The 24,884-nt window shown below is 39.6% G+C and overlaps 2 protein-coding genes across 3 annotated transcripts; one reads left to right on the top strand and one right to left on the bottom strand.

Moving 5' to 3' along the window:
• LOC8059137 (aspartate--tRNA ligase, chloroplastic/mitochondrial) lies at positions 475–10,448 on the bottom strand. Of its 2 annotated transcripts, none has more exons than XM_021456010.1 (15): positions 9,990–10,448; positions 9,264–9,404; positions 8,609–8,718; positions 7,125–7,236; positions 6,129–6,200; positions 5,485–5,576; positions 5,126–5,246; positions 4,699–4,821; positions 4,276–4,471; positions 3,999–4,186; positions 3,520–3,591; positions 3,027–3,125; positions 2,099–2,179; positions 1,239–1,296; positions 475–950 (listed from the first exon to the last, which is right to left on the bottom strand). In XM_021456010.1, the coding sequence occupies exons 1-15, from the start codon at positions 10,377–10,379 to the stop codon at positions 775–777; spliced, it is 2,031 nt and encodes a 676-aa protein (XP_021311685.1). In that variant the 5' UTR covers positions 10,380–10,448; the 3' UTR covers positions 475–774. The 2 variants fall into 2 exon arrangements, with proteins under 2 accessions (XP_021311685.1, XP_002457330.2); XM_002457285.2 differs by having other exon boundaries at positions 493–950; positions 9,264–9,409; positions 9,990–10,415.
• Positions 10,474–15,323, top strand: LOC8059139 (putative pentatricopeptide repeat-containing protein At5g59900). The gene is made up of 4 exons (XM_021456009.1): positions 10,474–13,493; positions 13,923–14,525; positions 14,605–14,774; positions 14,887–15,323. The coding sequence occupies exon 1, from the start codon at positions 10,592–10,594 to the stop codon at positions 13,310–13,312; it is 2,721 nt and encodes a 906-aa protein (XP_021311684.1). The 5' UTR covers positions 10,474–10,591; the 3' UTR covers positions 13,313–13,493; positions 13,923–14,525; positions 14,605–14,774; positions 14,887–15,323.

Consider the following 24,884-nt stretch of genomic DNA (forward strand, 5'->3'; position numbering starts at 1 on the left):
CACCTGTTTTATCCACAAGTTGTTCCCTTAACTTCTGTTCAAACTGCCACAATGTAACCAGACATTTATCGAAGCTGTCACGTAGCCAACATGACATTTATCGAAGCTGTCACGTAGCCAACATGACATTTATCGAAGCTGTCACGTAGCCAACATGGAAAGTACCATCATAATTTCACAACCTACGTAATATTTATTAAAGTTGCTAGTACTAAGCATTGACCAAGGGCGTTTAGTTTGCAAGACAAGCCCGTCTATAATCATCTGATAGTCGCACCTTGTTCGTTCGTTTGGCTGATAAGCCATGATAAAAATATTGTTGACTGATTTATTATGAGAGAAAAACACTGCTCAATAACTAATAGATTCGGCTGATAAGCTCATAAGTAGCGCTACGATACAAGCAATCTTGAGGACGCGCTCAAGGGAAAAAAAAACATCCGGACAAACGTCGATCACAAACCAGACGCGTCGTTTTGCAGCAATCTCACATGTACTAACAATTTATGGGCGTTAAATAAATGGGGACTAGCAAGTAGTACCATCAAGAAACAATTTACAAGATACTGATGTGCACAAGCACAAACACATAAGCGCAGCTATTAAAACAATACTCTTCCACAACTTTGGCGTGTTATGCATCTCGTATAAATTTATCAGGGTCCAAATATTGCATATTCTATACCATGCAAAAATAGAATGCTGCAATACTAAAAAACTATAGCTATCCCTTGAGAACCCAGAGCTTTTGTCATGAACACTTGAACTGCTGTCTCACGAAGTAGAGTTGGGGAAGGCGAGATCCTTCAGTTGCTGTGGGTCTACAGCTGATGGTGCTTTGGTGAGTGCACACTGAGCAGTCGTCGTCTTGGGGAAAGCAATCACATCTCGGATCGAGCTCTCACCAGCCAAAAGCATCACCAACCGATCCAATCCATAAGCAATGCCTCCTGCAATGACATACCCAGAAAATAAGAAAAAACAGCAAATACTATGCATAACAGTATAAGATATAAATAGCTCTATAATATTGGGAACCAGTGTTACACTATCTTAGAATCAATTCACTATCGGAAGGTGTATGATGAGAAATATATGGAATTGCTCTAAAAGAGCTTTTATAATTTGAGTAGCAGTTTAGTGAAGAAGAGAAACACCAAAAAAGATAGTTCAGCAAACTAGCTATAGGTACTAAGACTCAAGTACTCATGGAGTTTATTGTGATTGAACAGCCATACCATGTGGAGGAGCACCCATGTCGAAGCATTCTAAAAGGTAGCCAAATTTCTCCTCTGCCTGCATTAGAAACAAGGAATAGTGTGAGAGGTCACAAAATAATGAGCACCACCAAATACAGCGTCACTGCATCAGCATATTCTCCATGCTAACGATCTTAAGCAGAACAAGGATAAAGAAAAGGACAGTTTTGAAGGAAGTTGCCAGTTACAACTTTGGCCATCAAATTTGTAAGCATATACACCTACAACATGACTTTCATTCTGTTAACTTGGGCATGTAATGAAGCCAGTTAAACAATTTGAGGCTGCCAAACAATTAGTAACAGATGGGGTGCAACAAATTGATGGGAGCATACTTGAATCCAAGCATATTAAGGAGACAAATTGGACAGACAAACACAATGTCAAGTTAACAGCAAAGTCTTGGTGCCTAAACAGTTTTCAGGTATGCAGCCATCTAAAAGCACATCAGCAGACTTAGATTTCACCTGAATTTAGAGGTACTACACCTGAATTGAACAATTAGTAAAAATAAAATCATGGGCAGCATGCATATGTACCCACAAGGGGAAGGGAGGGCATAGAAAAGAGCATGTGTGATGAATTTATAAAGCATTATTTTAATTATGACTTGTTATGCTCTGAGTTAACAAAAGCAGAAAAGATGTAGCAGCCTCCCTCGCAAAAAAAAATAGCAGCCTAAGACATCCTTATTTCAACAAAATAAAAATATAGCTGTTTTTTCAATTTCAGCTAATAACACGATCTATGAGAGTTGAGAACCAAAAGCATGATTGCTATCATAACGAGGGCAGTCCAGATCATATAAACTGTGAGCAAGCCGATAGCTGAAGTCATACCTGTTCAGGCGAGATACCAATGATCTCAAAAATTCTTTGTTGTACATCACTTTTGTAGATTCTCAAACTTCCCCCTCCAATCTAAAAGGACAGAATATAAGATGTTTTGTATAATTTTCAACTGTCTACGTCATTAAATCTCGCAATCCTTACATATATTGTAGTAACACAGATATATCACATTTCATTGATAATACCAGAAAGAGAGGACATTCACTCAGGCAAATCTATTGAAGTGGTTTAGCATCTGTCAGGTCAAGGCTATCAAGGTTTTAAGTACTTACAAGTATCTTCTTCATTTATGAACCCACATTACAATGCTCAACAGAAAACAGATAAGAACTCGGCTCATTCTTCATAAAACAACCAAAACGTTGTATTGGACAATGATGTGTAACAGTATGTCCAATTGCCAGCCAACATGCAATGTGCATCCCTTTTTTTTAATTGGGGAAACAGCAGGGGCCAATACAAAATTTTATACAAAAATTTTATACAAAATTAAACAAGAGAAAAAACTCTACAAGGAGCACAGCACTGTACAAACAAAAAGAGAAGAGACAGCAAGCCTGAGAAAGCCAGAAGAACTAAACAATGGCTACTCAATATTTATGTGAAATCATGATTCAATATTTATGTAAAACTAGGTCTAATGATTCAATGAACATGTTTAGTTTTCAAAACAAGGGCTACTCAATTCCATACAATCATGGCATTTCTCAGAAATTATACTAATTTTCTATTTCATGAAATATGTAAATATGTATGTTGGTCTTTTTTCTGAAACATATGCTGGAACCTGGATGATACTGGCATGTACGTGAAGGTATGACAATTTGTTAAGAAAAATCATACATGGAAAACATAAATAAGGCACTATATCAAGTTAGCTTGCTTGCACACTCAGAAAGATAAAAACGGGATGTACCTCCACACCGTTGTAAATCATGTCATAAGCCAGAGCACGAGCTGATGGTAGATCATTCATATCCTCAGGATTTGGTGCAGTGAAAGGATGATGGAGGGCCTGAGTTTATAAAAGCAGAAGAATGGGCAATACTCAGAGACCAGAGAGACACCGTTACTTCTATGATTTGCAAACTCTCAGTGTATTGGCCATAATTTCCCTATAATTTCTAGAACAGCTACACAGTTTCCCTTATGTCATTTACAGATTCTGAATACTAAATTCAATAATAGTGGGTATTCTGGCGGTTGAATGTGATAATCAACTCTTCCAAGTTCTGCTGATGGTGTAATGCCAAGTGTCATCATGGTAAAATAGCAGCCTTTAAAAATAGCAAGTGTAGACATCTCTAAAATAATGTGATCATAAACAGTAAGTAATAGCCATTTCGATTTTGGAAAGTATACAGAAGTAGTTCTTATAATTCCCTGATCGAAGATTAAAAACAACTGACCTCATATCTTTGCTCATCGCTGTTCCATTCAAACATTGGAAAATCTGTCACCCAAAGAACTGAATGTGCAGACTGGCAAAATATAGAAAATGCAAAGGGCACATGTTAGGAGTATGAAGCAGAAACAGAATCATCATAAAGAAATCTTATACTCTTATAAAGCAAAACCCCACTACCTATTTCCTTCAACATGCAAGCTATCCAACTTGGCAATCCACTATCGCACACAATTAAAATCCACTAGCTCATGCAATTGTAATATCCACGTCAGCAAGCCACCTATTTCTATGAACATGCAAGCTGTCCAACTAGGCAATACACATTCTAACCTATTTATATTTTTCATACCCACAGCAACGCGCAGAGAATCCTCCTAGTAGCAAATGATGGCAAAGAACAACATTTCATCGATGTGTCATGAGTAATGTACAAAGCATATCAACAATAGGGATCGTTATATTCCTCATTTTGTGACTCACCGTGTCTATCACCTCCAGCTTATGAGCAATAAATAATCTTAACCGTCCAAGAATCCGGTTAGCTGATGATTGTTCACCCAGTGCAAACAGGATAAGATCACCCGCCTTTGCGTCCAGAAGTTCCACGAGCTGCTCTTTCTTTTCAGGTTTCAGACTTGATACAAGTGGACCAATTCCTTCAAGCTCCCCTGTGAAAGCAGATTATATACAAAACTATTGTTCAAGCAATGCCACAATTTTTTGTCTAACAGAAGAGCAAAGATCTCTCTATTTTTACCGGTATCCATAACTTTGAGGAAAGGCAGTCCCTTGGCTCCAGCTTTGGAAGCTTCAGTGTAAACAGTTCCTTTCTTCAGGTCAGTGTTTGAAAACACAGCGGCACCACCAGGAACACACAGTGCCTTTATCACACCTCCATTTTCCAATGTATCAGCAAAAACCTTGAAGTTACTGCCCAAAAATACATCACTAACCTGCATTTGACACAATAAGAAATGAGGGGATCAACTTTGCAACTAATAAACAGGGAAAGGAATTTCTTAGCACAAGTTCAACATATATGCTACAAGGCAAAAGCAACATAAGATTAAAATAACAGGCCACTAACAAAAAATATAATGTGAATTGTGGAGATAAGTCAACTGATCAAATCATTAATATGGCAATTTAAAGTGTCTGCAGAAAGATCACAAATCCTCACATCTTTCAGCTCCCAATCGAATCGAAGATCAGGCCTATCTGTCCCATAGCGATCCATTGCCTCTGCATATGTTAACCTTGGAAAAGGATTTGGCAGCTTGATATCTCCTACCACTTGAAAAACCTGTTATATGAATTCTTGCATCATTCACTAATTTAACCATAAACAGTGGTACTAGTAAAGAAACAATAACATTTGCTTAACAATGTACTAAGATCTTGGCTTACCGCTATCTAACGTATAGCTACTTGACAAAATCAGTAAATAGAGTCACAGATTGTGTCATGTCTTTATAAAAAACATGTTTTAACATTATTTCTGGTTACATTTCACGCATGCTTCTGCTGAGGGCCACAGGAGTGAGTACCCTCGGACACATTTCAATTGATAGGAAAGAAAGAGAAAAGGTATGTCAAAACCAGCATACATGTCTCATTAAATCTTCATTCAGCTTCAACATATCCTCCATAGATGTAAAAGCAATCTCCATATCAAGTTGTGTAAACTCTGGTTGCCTGTCCGCACGCAGATCTTCATCCCGGAAGCACCTATAAGAACCAATACAATGCAGCTTTTCTGAGTAGTTAATTGGATTAATGATACTATTACTATATAGGCCAACTGGATTTGCCAATAATCTGGACAAGATGGAAATTTTAGAAGTTCAGCTCTCAGTAAGCAACAAAAATGAAAATCATGGCTCGTAAGGAGATAGAATAATAGAGGAAGAGTGGTGGTTTGTAGAAAGGTAAAAGCACAAATACATCCAGAAAACAGCACAGTTACCTTGCAATCTGATAATATTTTTCAAAACCAGAAACCATCAACATTTGCTTGAACAGCTGAGGGCTTTGAGGGAGCGCGTAGAATGTTCCTGGCTTCAGAAACCATATTGTAAGAAATCAGGGAACATGCAGCAATTATATTTGAAAAGGTAAGAAACACCACTTCTAGCTATTAGACCTACTACAAACAGTCACTTGCAATAAAATTCTGATGCACTTTAATACTTTCTGGAGACTAATCTAACATTATCATAGTAGGAGAATTTAGTAAAATGGAAGAACAGAAGTGGATAGCGGTTGAACGCAGGGCATCCACACAAAGAAGAACCTCTAGGTAAGTCTTCCAGAACAGTCAGAGCAACTTTTCGAATCTAACTGATCTTAAGACAATTTTGTCAAAGATAAAAATCTGCAAGCATAAAGAAAAACAAAGAATGCAACTTAATATGTCCAATTAAACTGTAATAAGAGTATGTGATATATTTTTGCTTTGCAGTAAAGCATCCAAAGTCCAAACATGACATGACGCATCAGATCTTTCAAAGTTACAAACAGTAGCAAAGGGCATAAAGTGTTTTCTAAAGAGTAAACAAAACTAGATAATGGTCCATGAAGAAATAGAAAATTTGTACATAGTTTAATTACCTGAACTCTCGATGGTACAAGATAGTCCCGAGCACCTTCAGGTGTAGACTTGGACAAAACAGGAGTCTCAATCTACCTTGGAACATGTAACTTTCGATCAGACATAACAGAAGCTTTTATGTCATAAAGGGCGTTAAAAACTTAAAAGCTATACTACTATTATGGGCCTGTTTGGATTCACCGAGATTGTAGAAGCTAGCTTCTAAAATCTAGGAAGTGTTCCAAACAGCCATAGCTTCTAGACAGCTTCTGCAATCTACAGGCCCCTAGATTCCATAATCTGGTAAGCTGAGGGAACCCAGCTTCTAGACATCAAAAGACCATTCTGCCCCTCTTTCTTTCACAGCAGCAGCATAAAAAAATAAAAGAATGAGGACATTATGGTAATTTTACTCCGAAAAGTTCTCTATCTCAACTTATGCAATCTATGGATCCAAACAACCTCCAACTTAACTTCTATAATCTAGCTTTTACAAGTGAGCTTCCACAATCTATGGGGTATTAACATGGCTTATAATCATTGTCGGTAAGGTGTCCTATGCACTGCCTTATTAAATTTAATGAGTCGTTGCTAGGTGATACAAGCAACAGAAGATGCCAGACAGTGAATGCATGATGGATCTTTTGACTAATTTTATCAATCCACACATACACAATCTTCATAAGACAGCTTCCATTAGACTGTACATACTGCTAGTAATTCTATAGTAAAAAATACTGTTGGTGACTTTGTTTTTACATGATGGTAAAAAAATCAATGAAATTACATCGATGTTATATAGAAGAGGTTGAAAAAAAAATATAGCCCTGGCCCGTCAAACCACAAGTTGAAGAATTAGAGCCCTGATTTAAGATTGGCCATCTAGCACTACATCACAAGAGGATATATTGCAATTCATCGAAAAATGAGGCCACTATGACAAGTAGTAAAATATATTAGGGCGGAAACTCAGACAAAACAATGGACAAGTGTAACAGTAGATATAACCAGCATACCTCAACAAATTCATGTTCATCCTCCAAGTAGCGGCGTATAAGTTTAACAACATTATGGCGCAACCGCAAGTTTGACTGCATTTGAGGACGACGCAAGTCCAACACTCTAAACCTACAGTATTCAATGATAAAAAGTTACAAAAAAGGCACTCATTACTTAAACTGGAAGAGCATAAACACATTGTTTGAATAAAATTTGCATACTAGTATCTTAAGTCCTGTAAGGAGAAAAGAACAAGGACAAGGAGATCAACTTTAGGCAAATAGGAATGCTCTAACTTTTAACACGTGTTAATATCTAGCATAGGATTTGTTTGGAACAAGAAGCAAATTACAGCCGATCGGAAGAAATATAGTACAGTGGAATTCAATGTTCGTTTTAGGTTTTTAGTTTTTTTTTAACATTAAATACAGCAGAGGGAGGCCCCCACTGTAGAGATTTTATTAAAAGAGGCAAAAAAAAAACTGTCTGAACCTGTCTGGCAAGAAGCCAAACAGCAGGAGCTGGCCTAAAAAGGCCAAAGAAAAACACAACAGAAGTAAACAAGAAGCTCTACACAAAGAAGAAAAGCAGCTCTTTTGGCCTCATCAGGAAAACTATGAGCCTGAAGTTTAGCCTCCTCAAGAAAGAGAACCTTCCAAGAATTAAAAGGCCTTCCTTGATCAAATATTGTGTCATTTCTTTGGTTCCAAATTTTTCAAGGGGCGATGGTGAAGATTTCCATGAAGAAGGGACTCTGGAATTGCTGCTTTGCTGTTTTAGGTTTTTAGTCAGCCAAACTTCTTAAACTTGATCCATCAGTATATGAAAAGTTACATAGATTGAAAACACATGGTTGATATCAATCAATACATTAATACTTCCACATATATTTTTTCCTATTTAAAATAGTACACTTGTACAAAAACTGCAAGTCAAAATGCCAAATTGTAGACTGTGTTGATGCCCTAAACAACTTACATTTTGAATCAGAGGAAGTAAGTAGCTGAAGGTTATTAAGTTAGCAGTCAACATGAGGGCAATATAATTTCTTTAACAAACTGCATATCCATGAAAGAACAACAATCACAAACTACAGCTTGAAAAAATTGGGTGAACAGTAAAATGAAGTGAAAACAATCATAGCAGTTACAAAGCATGAGATGAATAGTTATACCTATATACTTATATCAAATTCCCCTGATGTCAGTCCATACCATTCACGAGGCAAATGTGCAACTTTGTGGTCATGTATGCATAACTTTCACAGTGCAATAATGCATAATATTATGCTAAAACAAATGGCAATGCACCCAGTAGATAGCAAGTACCAGGTATGCTAGAATAAGTGCTTGACATTGTTTATGCCGCAATACATGGTTGGCAATATGTTTTAGCCAATATGCCTCGCAAGCTGGCTAATTCGAGGGATTCACCATGCTTAAAGCTACTTCGAAGAAGTCCAGTGCACAAATTTTGAAAATACAGACTGTAAATGTTTTACCTCAATCTAATTTCTTCTGGAAACTTCTCTTTTACAGTATCAGCAATTGTAACTGGAAACGGCAGTGAACGAGTTACTGAGTTCAGCACTAAAACATGATCTGCCACAACCTTCAAGGTACCAACATGCAACATAATCAAATGGTTACGTTGGTTACTTTATGAACTCAGTAGAAATTAGAAAGCCTCATGGCACTCAAAGAAACAAGTACTTAAACTATGTATTCTATAAAATGTGTTGTTCCTTATCTCATACATTTTGCATGTCCAAATGTACTGTGCATAAAGGGAAAGGGAGCTTCTTATAAACAGGAATATTTCTATAGTAGAATGTGTAAATACCAAATTCTAGTCATGAAAAGCCACTACTATGCCTATTGATGCCAAAACAACATAAGGCGTGATGGCTGCCAATCAATACAAAAGAAAATACAAAATAGGAAGGTCAATGACAGTCAAAAGGTACAAAGTACTTAAACTATGCATCATATAAAATATGTTATTCCTTGTCCCATACATGTTCCATGACCAAAACATACGAAATGAAGGGAAAGGGAGCTTCTTATAAACAACAATATTTCTAAGTAGATTGTGCATTTATCAAATTCTAGCCATGAAAAATCACCCAGCTTATTGTCTATTAATCCCAAAATCACCTCTATAGCGCCGGTCTTCATATCTGCATTGATGGCATCCACAGGGCGTGGCTGGATCACCCCCTCAACAGCAACCACTGACTCCACTCTCAGCTTGTTTACTATGTTGTAAACCTCTGGGTACTCTGGCAACGTTGTCACCTACACTACACAAAGTACCATATAAAAACCCCAGCAATGATCTGATAGCAACATAAATTACATAATCCTGTAAGAATTATCATTATGACAGTCAATGCATAAGCGTATTGCCCGTAATAAGAAAAGGTAAGCAGCCATAGAAGCACACATTCTCTGAGCAGAAGTCATTCAGACACAACTGCCAATCTGTCATGAAGCAACTACTGCTCCATTGCCCTTCTGCTAACTACAAGCAGTTGAGTCACTTGGTGTGGGGACCAGTAGCTGATGCTGGAGGCAAATTGCAACGCTTAACAGTACACAAATAATTAAGCAATGCAACGATCATTCCAGATAACACACTTCAAGCAACGGAGAGTTTGGAGAAAATGTAAAATTAACATCCCAGAGTTTGCATCTACACAAGCAGCAGCTACATCAATGTAGACACAATTACGCAAACACAGGATCACGACACAATGTAGTGGCTAGCCGCTTGCAGCAATTACAACCGTTTAGCTAAAGCAACTACGGTCTACAGGCATGCCTCCACCACTACAGAAAACTGACACTGATGCAGCCTAACACGACGACAAGACAACTCACCTGCACCATGCCGGAGCGATCTCGAAGGGTGAGGAAGGTGAGCCCGGCGTGCGCGCGGCGTAGCGCAACCCAGCCGCATAGCCTTACCCTGCGCCCGGCGTCCCCGGCGCCGAGCTCGCCGCACAGCGCATCCCTCGGAGGCCACTGCAGCGGCTGCAGCCTCTCTACCTTCGCACCCGCCGCGGCGGGCACCGCCGCTTCCTCTGGCGGGGTAGCAGCCGCATCGGTGGCCGCCGCGGACGCTAGGGTTCGGAGCTGGGGCGCGGGGACAGAGGCCGAGGTGGAGGTGGTGGAGAGCGGGAGGAGGCGGCGGAGGTGCAAGGCGGATGACCTGGGCTTTAGGCGGGAGAGGAGGGAGAAGGGCGAGGCGCGGAGGAGGGAGGAAGCCATTGGGAACGAGACGGAGAAGATAGCAGATAGGGGAAGCGCAGTTTTGGACTGATGTCGACGAAGAGGCGAGGACGCTTATCCTTCAGCACGAATCTTTACACACACTTCACAGGTTGCAGCCGCAGCCGCTTCCAGCTGCTGCAGGGCTCACCGAACAGGCCCACCCGGCCGGCGGCCGGCGCGACCTCCGGCGACCCTCCACGCCGTTCCCGATGCCTCTTCCGCCGCGCCGGCCCCTCGCGGGCCAACCTAATGCCACTCCCGCCACCTCAGATTCGGGCATGGTGAAGCTCCTCGCCGACATCCTCCACCACACCGCGCCATCCACCTGGCCGTCCGCCCTCGCCGCGCCGCTGCTCCGCCAACGCCTCGCCCCCGCGCACGTCTCTTCCCTCCTCGTCCTCCCGGCCTCTCTCCGCCGGCCCGACCTTTCCCGCCGGTTTCTCCTCCTGTTGCCTTCCCACCTCGTCTCCCCGGTGTCGCTCTCCCTGCTCGCCCTCTCCTTCCTCTCCTCGTCCCCTTCGTCCCCGGCATCCTCCCCGCACGCCGCATCCCTGCTCCTCTCCCTCGTGTCATCCACACCTTCCGCGTCATCCTCATTTTCGTCTCTCTCACACGCTAATACACTCGCCACCTTCCGACCTGGCGCCGCCACCGCCGCCGTCACGCTTCTTGCGTCCTCGTACCTCCGGCTCCGCCGCGCCCGCGACGCTGCCGACGTCCTCCGCCTATCCCTCTCGTCTGGCATTGCGATGAAGCAATACACCGCTTCGCAGATATTATTTGCTCTCATTAAGATCCGGCAGTTTGCTCTTGCCCGCGACCTGTTTGATGAAATGGTTCAATGCAAATTTCCCTTGGACGAATATGTTTACACTGCTGGAATTCGGGCCTACTGTGAGATAAGGAATTTGGATGGTGCAAGGGGACTGTTGACAAGGATGGAAAGCAAGGGTGTCAAGGGCAGTGCTGTGCCATACAATGTGTTGATGTATGGTCTCTGCAGAAACAATCGTGTCCTTGAGGCAGTGGAGGTGAAGAACAGCATGGTGGAGAGAGGAATTGTCGCTGATGAAGTTACATACCGTACTCTGGTTTATGGGTTTTGTCGGACTGAGGAACTTGAAATGGCATTGGAAATGACTGATGACATGCTTAGTCTGCACTTTGTGCCATCAGTGGCCAGTTGCTCGTTTATGGTTGATGGGCTACGAAAGAGAGGGCACATCGACAAGGCATTCAGGTTAGCTTGTCACTTGGGTGAGTTGGGCATGGTGCCAAACCTGTTTGCATGTAATGCATTGATTGATAAACTGTGCAAGGACAGAAGATTTAGGGAGGCAGAAAGGCTCTTCAGAGGGATGGCAAACAGGGGTCTAGAGCCAAACGAGGTGACCTATGCTATACTGATACATTCCCTGTGTAAGAGGGGAATGATGGATGACGCACTTTGCATGTTTGATAGGATGAGGGAGAAGGGAATCAGAGTGACAGTTTATCCATACAACTCTTTAATTAATGGTTACTGCCAACATGACAATTTTCACCAGGCAAGAGGTCTTCTGAACGAGATGGTTGAGAAGGGATTGGCACCAAGTGCGGCATCATATTCTCCCCTTATAGCTGGTCTATGTCGGAAAGGGGATCTGGCCAGTGCAATGGAGCTCCACAGGGAGATGGCCAGGAATGGTGTTTCAGGGAATGTATATACATTTACAACGCTTATCAGTGGTTTCTGCAAGGACGGAAATATGGATGAAGCAGCTAGGTTGTTTGATAAGATGATAGACAGTTCTGTAGTACCAAATGAAGTGACTTTTAATGTTATGATTGAAGGGTATTGCCGTGTAGGCAATGTTAGGAAGGCATTCCAGTTATATGATCAGATGGTAGATAGGGGCCTAACACCTGACAATTACACTTACAGGTCACTGATAAGTGTACTTTGTTTGACACTAGGTGCCATGAAAGCTAAGGAATTTGTTGATGATCTAGAAAACAATTGTGTTGTACTAAATAGTTTTAGCCTTACAACACTTATGTATGGATTCTGCAAAGAAGGAAGGTTAACTGAAACGTACCATATTTGGGATGAGATGAGAGCGCGGGGAGTCAAGCTTGATCTTATCAGTTTTACTGTAATTGTATATGCAGCTCTGAAACTGCATGACGGGGAGAAAATAAGTGTGTTATTTAGGGAAATGAAAGAAAAAGGTGTGAAGCCAGACAATGTGTTCCATACATGCATGATTGATGTGCACTCGAAGGAAGAAAATATAGTTCAAGCTTTAAACTGCTGGGATAAGATGATAGCTGACGGATGCTCTCCAAATGTTGTCACATATACGGTTTTAATTAATCATCTATGCAAGTCTGGATATTTGAGTAGCGCACAGATCCTTTGTGAAGAAATGTTAGTTGGGCGCTTCCTTCCTAATAGCTTTACTTATAATTGCTTTCTTGATTTTCTAGCAAATGAAGGAGAGCTGGAAAAGGCTAAAGTTCTACACGCAACCATCCTTGAAGGCTGTTTAGCTAACACAGTGACATTTAACACATTGATCAAAGGGTTCTGTAAGGCTGGGCAGATCCAAGGGGCAATTGACCTTATGCAGAACAATACTGAGAGTGGTTTCTTTCCTGATTGCATCAGTTATTCTACAATAATAAATGAGCTCTGTAAGGTTGGTGACATCAATAAAGCATTTCAGCTTTGGAATGAAATGTTATACAAGGGACTGAAACCTGATATCGTGGCATACAATATTTTGATTCGCTGGTGCAATATTCATGGTGAATTTGATAAGGGCTTAGGAATTTACAGTGATATGGTTAAAAATGGTGTGCAACCAAACTGGGACACATATAGAGCTCTTTTCTTAGGAGCTTCTTCGATGACCACAAAGGGAAAAACTTTACTATTGACCACCTAATTAGGGCAATATTTGTTCTCATCTACTGGAATAGGCTGAATCAAGACGGATGCCAGATGCAAAAGTCAATGTGACCCTGAACTTTTGCTTCATACACAAGTGGCTATAAGCCTACAACATACATGTGCATAACTGCATATTGGCTTTTTGCTATGCTTGAGCAGATGGATTCCAGTCTTAGGTAAGACGTCTGAGATCATCAATTTTTCTTTTCAATATGGTGTTTCGGTAATTGTTTTGCTAAACTTTACTTCTATTACAATTTTGGTACTTGTCTAATTTGCCAATGTTGTGATTGTAATAGTCGCTAGTCCTTACAATATTTGGTGCTTAGAGAATTGTATTATGCTGTTTTGTTGCGTCCAGCTTTTGTTGCCTGTCTTTTTTAGAAATATGAGTTTGCGTGGGTGTTGAACCACTTAAAGCTGATGAAACAAAGATGCCATCAAAACCTGAGAGGGCTCTGGTCCCTAGGAATGGTTTTTCAAAAACGGGCTGATAACAATCCACCTGAAAGTTTCTATCATGAAAACTGAAGATTTTTTCTATCATTACTATGCGTGTCTCTAATCCTTGTCTTGTCAATGCTGTTATCTTTTACTGGTTACAGGTCAATTTGAAGTATGCAGATGATACACCAGTCAATCACAAAGGGTCAGGAAGAAAAGTGATCGAAAATATGCAACAAATTTATGCTGGTGAACTTGCAAATAAAAATTTTGCATATGGTGGTGATTGGTGAGCTACTTATACTGGGTAGAGGAAGCTCCTTTTTAGATATATCTGAGTTTGATGTTGTTTTCTGTTCTCTGATTTTTCATAGCGGGTAATTTGCTTGCTTGGCCAAAATAAGCTGATTAGGACAAACTTCATCTCAATGAAATGGAGAAGCCCATGTTTAAACATTTAATTTTAATACTCAAGTTGGGATTTATATTTTCCACATTTTTCAACAAAATTTGAAGGTGCATTTTGAACAACATGGTGACACTTAATAACATTAGCATTGCTGCAGTGATCCAGCTTTTGCTTGAGGCCCTGAGCATTCCGGTGGGGTAAAAACTAGTTCTTGGAATCTTGAGTGATGGCTGAATTTTTTGGTGCATTGACAAGATACTCCCAATGGATGATACATCCCAGGATATGCTCAGCAAGCACAACAATGGTTTGTGTACCTGCATGGCATATCACTACATCCTCTGCATTTTTGCCTGTTAGTGCAACATGACCGTCGAACAATCTAATATATTATCTGTTAAGTAAAAGAAAACTGAGCATGTTCATTGTATCAGGATTACGCTGTTCATAGAACGAGACATCTTGGTCCATGCAACACTGAAACGCCAATCTCCGCACATTTTTACTGTCGCTTGTACAGCTGCTGAACTTCCAGGTTCACAGTGTACCTGTTTCTTCACTGGAAAACAACTTGTCTTGGAACTGAAAACATGCAACAACACAGGTGAGACTTGCAGCATCATTTCCATTCCAAGTTTGCATTGTTTCTGCTTGCTGCAGTTAACTTCACCTTCAATATATTACCCAGTCTGATATTTTTTTCATCTGTTGCTTAGTTTCAGGAATTCTTCTCGAAGCTAACTGCTGGAAGTTCAGATAAAAAGCATAATAATGGTGACACCTTCAATATATTGGACTTCTTTACGATTTGTGTTCGTCTATAAAAGATGGAGGCTCCAGAAGATCTCTTCCATCGTCTGGGTGAAATTTCTTGACGAATTGCTTATATACTAGCTGTTTGCACCACGAATTCATTAGCTCGGACATGTCAGTTGCCGTGAGTGCATTATCTGTACATTTTGTAGTTACAGGTTGAAAGGACATGATCATTCTGTAAACATATACTGTATATGCTTTAACCTTACAGCCACGAAATGAGCATACATGGTAAAATAGGCTATAAGAAGTACAGATAAATTATTCTCTTTGAAGAACCAAACCATGTTTCGGCGTTTGGCTATCTAAGAATGAGAGAATATGGGGTTCATGGAAATGCCATTGGCAGTGCTGGGTCATATTGCCAATGATGATTGCCATATTATCTGATGTTTCATTGGGTCTGTTTATGCTTTTGCCACTGCTTCGGTGACCATCACAAATTCATAGATGTACATTCGAAATGTTCTAAAGCTTGAGCAGCGTTACATATCGGTGAATGTGCTAATGCCTGACAAGAGAGAAGACAAGAGCTTGGGATTCTAGCACATCTTGCTTTTTTGGCAAGTGTTGTTTGATTCTCTTCCAATCTTGATGAATAAGAGGTTCCTCCCTTGACTGATCTTCTGTAATTCAGAAAGTAGAGGCCGTAGCGTCCAATGACCTGGTTGAGTTCGATGCAAACAAGCACGAGTAGCCATTGCTAGCACCTGATTGTCAGTGCAGAGAGTTGCATCTTGCAAGTTGAGGTCCGGGCGAGAGTTTCAGCCCCCAAGGGTTCCAGAACCGGGAATAACCTGGAAAAAATGCATGGGAAACACTTCTTGCAGGGGTTGTAACTTGTTTGGCTTGGCGTGGTGGCACCTTGTATACCTACAGAGGCATCACAAAAAAATATAGGACCAACAGAGCTTTGTAAGCATGTGGGCCTAGGTTATGAAGTAATATGTGTAACATGATCCTCCTCAATAGGCATGCAATAAACTTTGTCAATTGCATTTGCCTCATGTAGAACTCTAGAAACCGGTCAAGGGGTTCACGGCGCAATGGCAAAGGCCATTGGTTGGGGGGCTCCCACCCAGGGTTCAAATTCTGGATGCAACACTTTATTCTGGATTTATTCCAGAATTTTCTGGCGCTATGCATTAAGTGGTAGGCGACGTGCCCGTCGACAGCGAGACGCCTGCGGTGACTTCGTGAATTTCAAGATTTGTCGGCTCAGTCCTTCGAAGGTGCTCATAGGGGTAGGATTTGCATACGTGTGTTCATAGGGATGAATGTGCGGGGTCTCCCACCCAGGGTTCAAATCCTGGGTGCGACACTTTATTCTGGATTTATTTCAGGATTTTCTGGCGCTATGCATTAAGTGGTAGGCGACGTGCCCCTCGACAGCGAGGCGCCTGTGGTGACTTCGTGAATTTCAAGATTTGCCGGCTCAGTCCTTCGAAGGTGCTCATAGAGGTAGGATTTGCATACCTGTGTTCATAGGAATGAGTGTGCGTGCGTGTTGAGCGTTTACGTTGTACTGTGTAATCTCAAAAAAAACTCTAGAAACCGACCAATTTATGTTTTTGAATTTATGATCCTTGCGTGCTTTTCAAAGACTCCACATGATAGAGAAAATCATACATATGGTAGCATGCGAGGGGCCTTGTTGCATAATAGTAGCAATTTTGTGTAGTCCATGATCCTATGAAGGCAAGGCATCGACTCTAAGTCTCATAGGTGAGGCAAACCAAACAACCCTGGCAAAGCTGCAATGAGAAAATATATGGTTTTCATCTTCCAAGTTAGGCCTTCTTTTCCAAGTTAGGTCTTATTTAGTTTTAAAAAAATTCAAGATTCTTCGTCACATCAAATTTTTGGATATATGCATGAAACATTAAATATAGATAAAAAATAACCTTTGTTTACATGTTCTAGCTTTCTGATTCCTAAGCCACCTTCCTTTCTAGGCTTGCACATAGTGTCCCAAAATCTATACTCCCTCTATCTCTATTTAATTGTTACCGATGATGTTTATGCCACAAGTTTAACTTAGTTTGTAGAAAATACGTGCAGTATTTGTATTTTCAAATAAATTTATAAAAATAACTAGATTCAAAGATCTTTCTAATGATACTACTTATGTACCATAAATATTAATATTTTTAATATATACATTTAATTAAAGTTATTTCTTGGGAAGCATAAACGATAGATATTTAGGGACGCAAAGAGTAGTGTATAGACCTCTATTGATTGCCTTTTTGAACTCTTTGCCACCAAGTCTCCAACTTGACATGGGTGCTCGTATTTTTCTGGATTTATTCTAGGATTTAACGACGCTATTTTTTTAGTGGTAAACGACGTGTCCGTCGACAACGAGGCGCCTGTGGTGACTTCAATCTCGAGATTTGCCGGTCCAACTCGGTTCTTCAGAGATACTCATAGAGTTAGGGTGTGCGTGTGTGCATTTATAAGGGTGAGTGTGGACTCATATTTGTGAACATTTGCGTCTATAACTTGGTCTTGTAAAAAAAGGTCCTAATAATATGTGTGAGCTTAGCTAAAATGGTCTTAGAAAATAAGATGTGAGCCATGTAATAAACTAGAATAGAAGAAAAAAACTGATTGGACCAAAGTTAATCTTCCAACATGGTTGAGGGAGTTTGCTTTTGTAAAAGTAAGTCTCGATTTAAATTTTTGATGGTTTCCTTTCAATTCCTAGCTTGGCTAGCCTTTTGAGCCAAGCTAGACTTAGCAGGTTGAGACAAGCTAAGGCCTTGTTTAGTTCCAATTTTTTTTGCAAAATGAACATTGTAGCACTTTCGTTTACATATCTGGTTGAAATCACAACCTTTATGAAAACCCATGCAAACCACAGCAAAAGAGTCATCTAAACTTATAAAAAAATCACACATGTAGATGATATAATGATACATCCTTGTAAAATATCTTGTCCAAACTCAAATTCGTTTGTGAGATATAAAAAATAACAATTTCTAACGGATCCTGTGGATAGCTTTCTTGTTTAAAATTTTATTTTTATATCTCATAAACAAATTGGAATTTGAAAAAGATATTTTACAAGGTTGTGTATAATCATATCATCTACATGTGTGATTTTTTTAGTGAACTTAGACAACTTTTAAATGTGGTTTGCACGAGTTTTCATAAAGGTTGTGGTTTCCACTAGATATGTTCCCCATTTGTATTTGACAAATATTATCCAATCATGAACTAACTACGCTCAAAAGTTTCGTCTCGCAAATTACAAGTAAGCTATACAATTAGTTTTTTATGTATATTTAATATTTTATGCATGTGTCGTAAGATTCGGGCCTTGTTTAGTTCCCAAAAAATTTTGCAAAATTTTCCAGATTCCCCGTCACATCGAATCTTTAGACACATGCATGAAGTATTAAATATAGACAAAAATAAAAACTAATTGGACAGTTTGGTCGGAATTGACGAGACGAATTTTTTGAGCCTAGTTAGTCCATGATTGGACAATATTTGTCAAATACAAACGAAAAAGCTACAGTGTCGATTTTGCAAAATATTTTAGAACTAAACAAGGCCTCGATGTAACAAGAAATATAAAAAAATTGCAAATTTTTTTGAACTGAACAAGGCCAACAAGCACTTGTTTGGTTGTGGTGATTGTTTAAGCCTGACTAAGTTTTAGTATATTTGGTTAGATGTTTTTGCTGGAATAGAATCATCTCCTCTTTCACATGGTAAAGTTACCTCTAATCGAACATGTGCCGCGTAGCTCACCTTTCTTCGCCATCATACATCTCTACTTGAACGTTTGGCTCTTGGGCTCCACTGCCGATGGTGAGACAGGGCGAAGGGAGCTATGGACCTCGTTGTGCAGAGCGAGCTCTAGACCTCGTCGGGCACGGCCAGGCAACCTCGTCGATGGAGACAGACAAACCCACTTAGTTTCTCGTGGCCCACGCATGCGTGGATCCTTGCCGCTCACCCATGGGATGGTCTAGAGGAGCTCACCGGTACATCCAAGCCACGACGCGATAGGAGAGTTGTTCGGTCGAGCTCCATCCGCGAGCTCCTCATCACACAAAGCTCAAGTTCCTCAACTTGGGACTCATGATGTTAGGTCCGTGTGCGAATCACCAGCAACAGTAGCAGCGAATCACCAATAGCGGCAGCAGGTGCAGCAAGCAGCACCACCACCAGCTGTGGTGGCGGTGGCTAGCCACAACCAGGGTTGCTGCCTTGTTGGGGCCAGCCTTGTCAAGTCTAGAGGTGCCACTGCACTGGTGTCTAGAGGACCGCGTGGGGTCGCAACGCCCACACCAGGGCGGGGAGGGGCCGCTGGGACCGGTAGTGGCGCAACCGACCGGAAGGAGGAAGGAGGTCGGGCTAAGGTGAACCGAGAGAATGACGAAGGCGAAGCATGTGGTGAGAGTGCGAGCGGTGACGAGAACAATAGGAAGAGGCTGGCTCGGTCCTTGACAGGATTGAATCACTAATTTAGTCGTTCAATGTGCGTCAGGCTCCAACCCCACTTTTAGCTAGCTCAAGCTAGATTTCAACCTCTTTATAGGCAACCAAACAAATTAAAATTGGCTCTAAAAAGTCAAAGCCAGAATTGACCACCCAATCAAACACAGTCATGAACTTCATTGTTTACTTGATGACCAATAAGCGTATGGCTAAGGTGCACAACATCGGCTAGAAAAAAATGTCCTTATGTAATTTCTGCTGGCGTGATTTACCTTTTTGAGCTTGCTTGCTTTGAGTTTATCTGCCGAAACTACCAACCATTTAGCGGTATATTTATCTCATAATAAATTAGCGAACACTAATATCAACCGTAACTTTTGAGGCCTTGTTTACTTCCAAAAAAATTGCAAAATAGGAATAGTAGTTGTATTTGACAAATATTACTCCCTCCGTCCCTGAAAGAATCAATTTTTAGAGTTGTCTTAAGTCAAACTTTTTAAACTTTGACCAAATTTCTAAAAAAAATGCTAAGATTTATAGTATCAAATTAGTATTATTAGATTCATCATAAAATATATTTTTATATAATGTATATTTTATATTATAGATGTTGTTACTATTTTCTATAAAGTTAGTCAAACTTTAAAAAGTTTGACTGGTACGGATCCTAGGAATTGATTCTTTCAGGGACGGAGGGAGTATTCAATTATAGACTAACTAGGCTCAAAAGATTCGTCTCGTCAATTCCGACCAAACTGTGCAATTAGTTTTTATTTTCATCTATATTTAATACTCTATGCATACGTCTAAACATTTGATATGACGTGGAATCTGAAAAATTTTGTAAAATTTTTGGAGAACTAAACAAGGCCTGAGATAAGCAAACAGAGTCTTTATTAAACAGGAAAGAAGATTTTGTCTAAATTGGGGTTTGACATGACTTAGTACAAAAATCTTTAAAAAATAAAAAAAACTCTACGTAACTCTCAAATTATCTAGGGTGGACTACTTTACCTCCGAACTATAAAACCGGATATTCTACCCCCTGGACTTTCAAAACCGGTCAAATAACCCGCTCGAGTGGTTTTGGAGGGTGGTTTTGTCTTTTTATTTATTTATTTCCACCGAATCTTTAAAAAATCATAATAAATCATAGAGAAATCATAAAATGAAATTTTCAATTTTGTTGGATTTCTTATGAGTAGATCTACAACTAAGTTATATGTGATCCAATGGATACGAAACTTTTACCATAGTTTAAGCATACAATAATGAGTCCACCATAAAATTTTTACCACAATTAAACGAGTTACATATACGAATTATTCAAATTATTTATAGAAAAACATAGATTTCAAGCTACAACAAAAACTTTGTACTAAAGTATACCATATTATATATTCACTGTGTAGATCTACTCATCAAGAGTCCAACAAAATTGATTTTTTCATTATATGGTTTTTCTATGATTTATTATGATTTTTCAAAAATCTAGCAAAAAAAAAAGAAAGACAAAACCACCCTCCAAAACCACTCGAGGGGGTTATTTGACCGGTTTTGAAAGTTTAGGGGGTAGAATAGTTCAAGAGGTGAAGTAGTCCACCCTAAATAGTTTAGGGGTTACGTAAACTTTTTCCTAAAAATACTACTAAGGCCTAGTTTAGTTTGTGAAATTTTTTAGGTTTGGTTCCTGTATCACTTTCGTTTGTATTGGTTAATTATTGTCTAACTATAGATTAACTAGGCTTAGAAGATTTGTCTCGCAAATTATAGACAAACTGTATAATTAATTATTTTTTATCTATATTTAATATTCTATGCAGGTGTCCAAAGATTCATAAGGCCTTGTTCAGTTCACAAAATTTTTTGGCTTTGGCTACTGTAGCACTTTCGTTTGTATGTGATAATTATTGTCCAATTATGGAGTAACTAGGCTTAAAAGATTCGTCTCGTAAATTACAAGCAAATTGTGCAATAAGTTTTTGTTTTCGTCTACATTTAATGCTCCGTGCATACGTATAAAGATTCGATGATGTAATGAGAAATCTTGAAAAATTTTGGTAACTAAACAAGACCCTAAGATAGAGAATATTGATTTTTTAGAAAGTAAACAAGGGCTAATTAATGTACATCAGGAGCATCAGCTTTACCACAAATAACGAAGGCGTCAGCAAAAAAAAATGGAGTGGATGGAATGACAGTCATGTATTAGGTCGTTGCACCTAAAATCTAAAAACTTCTTCATGATTTTTTATCACATAGTTTTTACGACACATGCATAGAGTATTAAATATAGATAAAAAAATTAATTTTATAATTTATCTGTAGTTTGCGAAACGGATCTTTTGAGTATAGTTAGTCTATGTTTAGACAGTAATTATCAAATATAAATAAAAGTGCTACAATGTTCAAATTCAAAAAGTTTTTAGATCTGAACAAGGCACAAGGCCTTAGTAAAGTAGTAGTAATGGTTTTATATGCAAAAGATAACGCATATATTTTTACTGGCACAAAAAGAATAGAGTGGATGGAAAGACGGTCATGCAGAGGGTGTATAGTTCACCTTTTATTTAAAAAAAGAAAAAGTCTAAATAGCCCCCTCAACTATACGCGGTGGACTACTTCACCCTCTGAACTATAAAACCGAATTTTCTACTCCCTGATCTTTCCAAAACTGGTTAAATAACCTCGCAAGGGTTTTAGACCGTAGTTTTACTATAGTGATAATGGTTTTGTCTTTTAAAAAAAAATATTTTCGTTGAATCTTTGAAAAATCATAATAAATTACAAAATAAAAAATCTAGTCTTTTTAGGCTCCACATGAGTAGATCTAATATGATATATTTTACTACAATTTTTTTGTTGTAACTTTAGAGCTATGAATTATTCCAATTAATTAAGCATAGATCTAAAGCTGCAGTGAAAACTTATACTAAAGTATACCATATTATATGTTTACTATGCATATCTAGGAGTCCAATAATTTATTTTATAATTTTTAAATATTTAGCAAAAATAAATAAAAAAGAAAAAAACAAAACCACCATTAAAACCGGCTGAGGGGGCTTATCTGACTGGTTTTGGAAAGGTTAGGGGTCTAGAAAATCTGATTTTATAGTTGAGAGGGTGAAGTAGTTCACTATGTATAGTCGAGGGGGTTATATAGACTATTTTCCCCCAAAAAATTGGGTTTTGATTCATCATTTTGCAAAATAGAACTAAACATTATGCATTTTTTTAGGAAAAAAATGGTTATTCTCCATTTTGGATTTTGACCTCAAGTGGCTTTTACGAGAGCAATAAATTCTACATTTTGGATGAAACTAAATATGACCCTGAAAATTTCAGCTTTTTACGTTCCATTATTCCAAAGTAGTTGGTATTTTATATTTTATATTTTTATTTTAACTAAACACCCCCATAGATTTTCATTGGCACAAATGTTTGCATCCCCTTAGGGCCTGTTTAGATTGGAGATGGAAATTTTTTAGATGTCACATCGAATGTGTCGGAAGGATGTCGGGAAGAGTTTTTATAAACTAATAAAAAAACAAATTACATAGCTCGTCTGAAAACTGTAAGACAAATCTATTAAGCATAATTAATCTGTCATTAGCACATGTGGGTTACTATAACACTTAAGGCTAATCATGGACTAACTAAGCTTAAAAGATTCGTCTCGCGATTTGTCGGTGTTTTTCCCCCGGGGGGGGGTCACACCAACGAGTAAATTTGTATGCGTGCTCCCCTTTCCGGATGGTGATGCAAGAAGACACAGAGATTTATCCTGGTTCGGGCAAGAGAAGGCCCTACGTCCAGCGGGGGGAGAGAGTTTGTATTATCTTGCACCTAAGTGCTTGTACAGGGGTGAATACAAGCGTGGTATGAAGTGTGTAGCTCTACTATGTGTGTGTGTTCTTGTGTTGTGATCTCTCTCCCTTCTATTCCTGAGTCTCTCCTTTTATAGCTCCAAGGAGAGACACAGGGTACATGCGTAGATGTTAGAGTAGGGATCGATAGCCACATGGAGCGCTGACCTACTCGAGGCTTCCGTACGGCATGGCCTCGAGCCGTCCCATCTTGATAGCCTGGTGATGATTACGCGTGCTCCTGCGTGCTGCCCTGCCTGCCGCCTTGTGCTGGTTCTGAGGTCGCATGCTCGTATGGTATGGTGGCGGATCCGGCGGGGCAGCTGTGGTGTTGTCAGTCGACGCCCAACTTGTCTCTGGGAAGGGACCTTGTTCGGTCGAGGGTCGGGCGCCGCGTAATATGCTGATATCTGGAGCGCTGACCTTGGGTGTCCCGAGGGGGTCCCGATTAGACGTTCCATCCTTGTTTCCTGCGTCCTGACACGCCCTGGGTCGTTCGGTGGGAAGACTGCAAAAAGAACGATGGGACAGAAGCTTGTTCCCTATCACGCCTTCCCAAACTGTGTAATTACTTTATTTTTCATCTACATTTAATGTTTCATGCATGTGTCCAAATATTCGATGGGATGGATGAAAAATTTTTAGGTTGGGAACTAAGGCCTTGTTTAGTTCCTCAAAAAATTTGCAAAATTTTTTAGATTCTCCGTTGTATCGAATCTTTAGACGTATGTATGGAGTATTAAATATAGATGAAAATAAAAACTAATTGCACAGTTTGGTCGGAATTGATAAGACGAATCTTTTGAGCGTAGTTAGTCCATAATTAGACAATATTTGTCAAATACAAACGAAAGTGCTACTATTCTTATTTTACAAAATTTTTTGAAGTAAGGCCTTATTTAGTTTCGAAAAGTGAAAAGTTTTCAGTACTGTAGCACTTTTGTTTGTTTGTGACAAATATTATCCAATTATGGACTAATTAGGATCAAAAGATTCGTCTCGTGATTTTCATGCATGTGCCATAAAATTCGATGTGACGGAAAATCTTGAAAATTTTTTGATTTTGAGGGTGAACCAAACAAGCTTAGCGCACTGACTGTTGGGCCTGACCGAGACCGACGCTCCGACGCCAAGGCCTTGTTTGGTTCAAAAAGTTTTGCAAAATTTTTCAGATTCTCTGTCACATCGAATCTTTAAACATATGTATAAAGTATTAAATACAGACAAAAATAAAAACTAATTACACAGTTTGGTCGAAATTGACGAAACGAATCTTTTAAGCCTAGTTAGTCTATGATTGGATAATATTTGTCAAATACAAACGAAAAAACTACAATATCAATTTTGCAAAATATTTTGGAACTAAACGAGACCCAAAACCAACCGCCAGCGCGCCGAAACGCACAGTTCCCTCCGGCTCCTCCCGGCTACACACGTCAGCAATCCGCGTCAATACCCATCTCTGCCGTTCTGCGATGGCACCAACGCATCGCGCCCCTCCACGCCACCGATCCGCGGCACCGACCCCTCCGCCAATCAGAGACCGCTGCTCCATTCCATAAATAAAACCGCAC

Source organism: Sorghum bicolor, chromosome 3 (assembly GCF_000003195.3).
Source record: "Sorghum bicolor cultivar BTx623 chromosome 3, Sorghum_bicolor_NCBIv3, whole genome shotgun sequence".
Taxonomy (NCBI): domain Eukaryota; kingdom Viridiplantae; phylum Streptophyta; class Magnoliopsida; order Poales; family Poaceae; genus Sorghum; species Sorghum bicolor.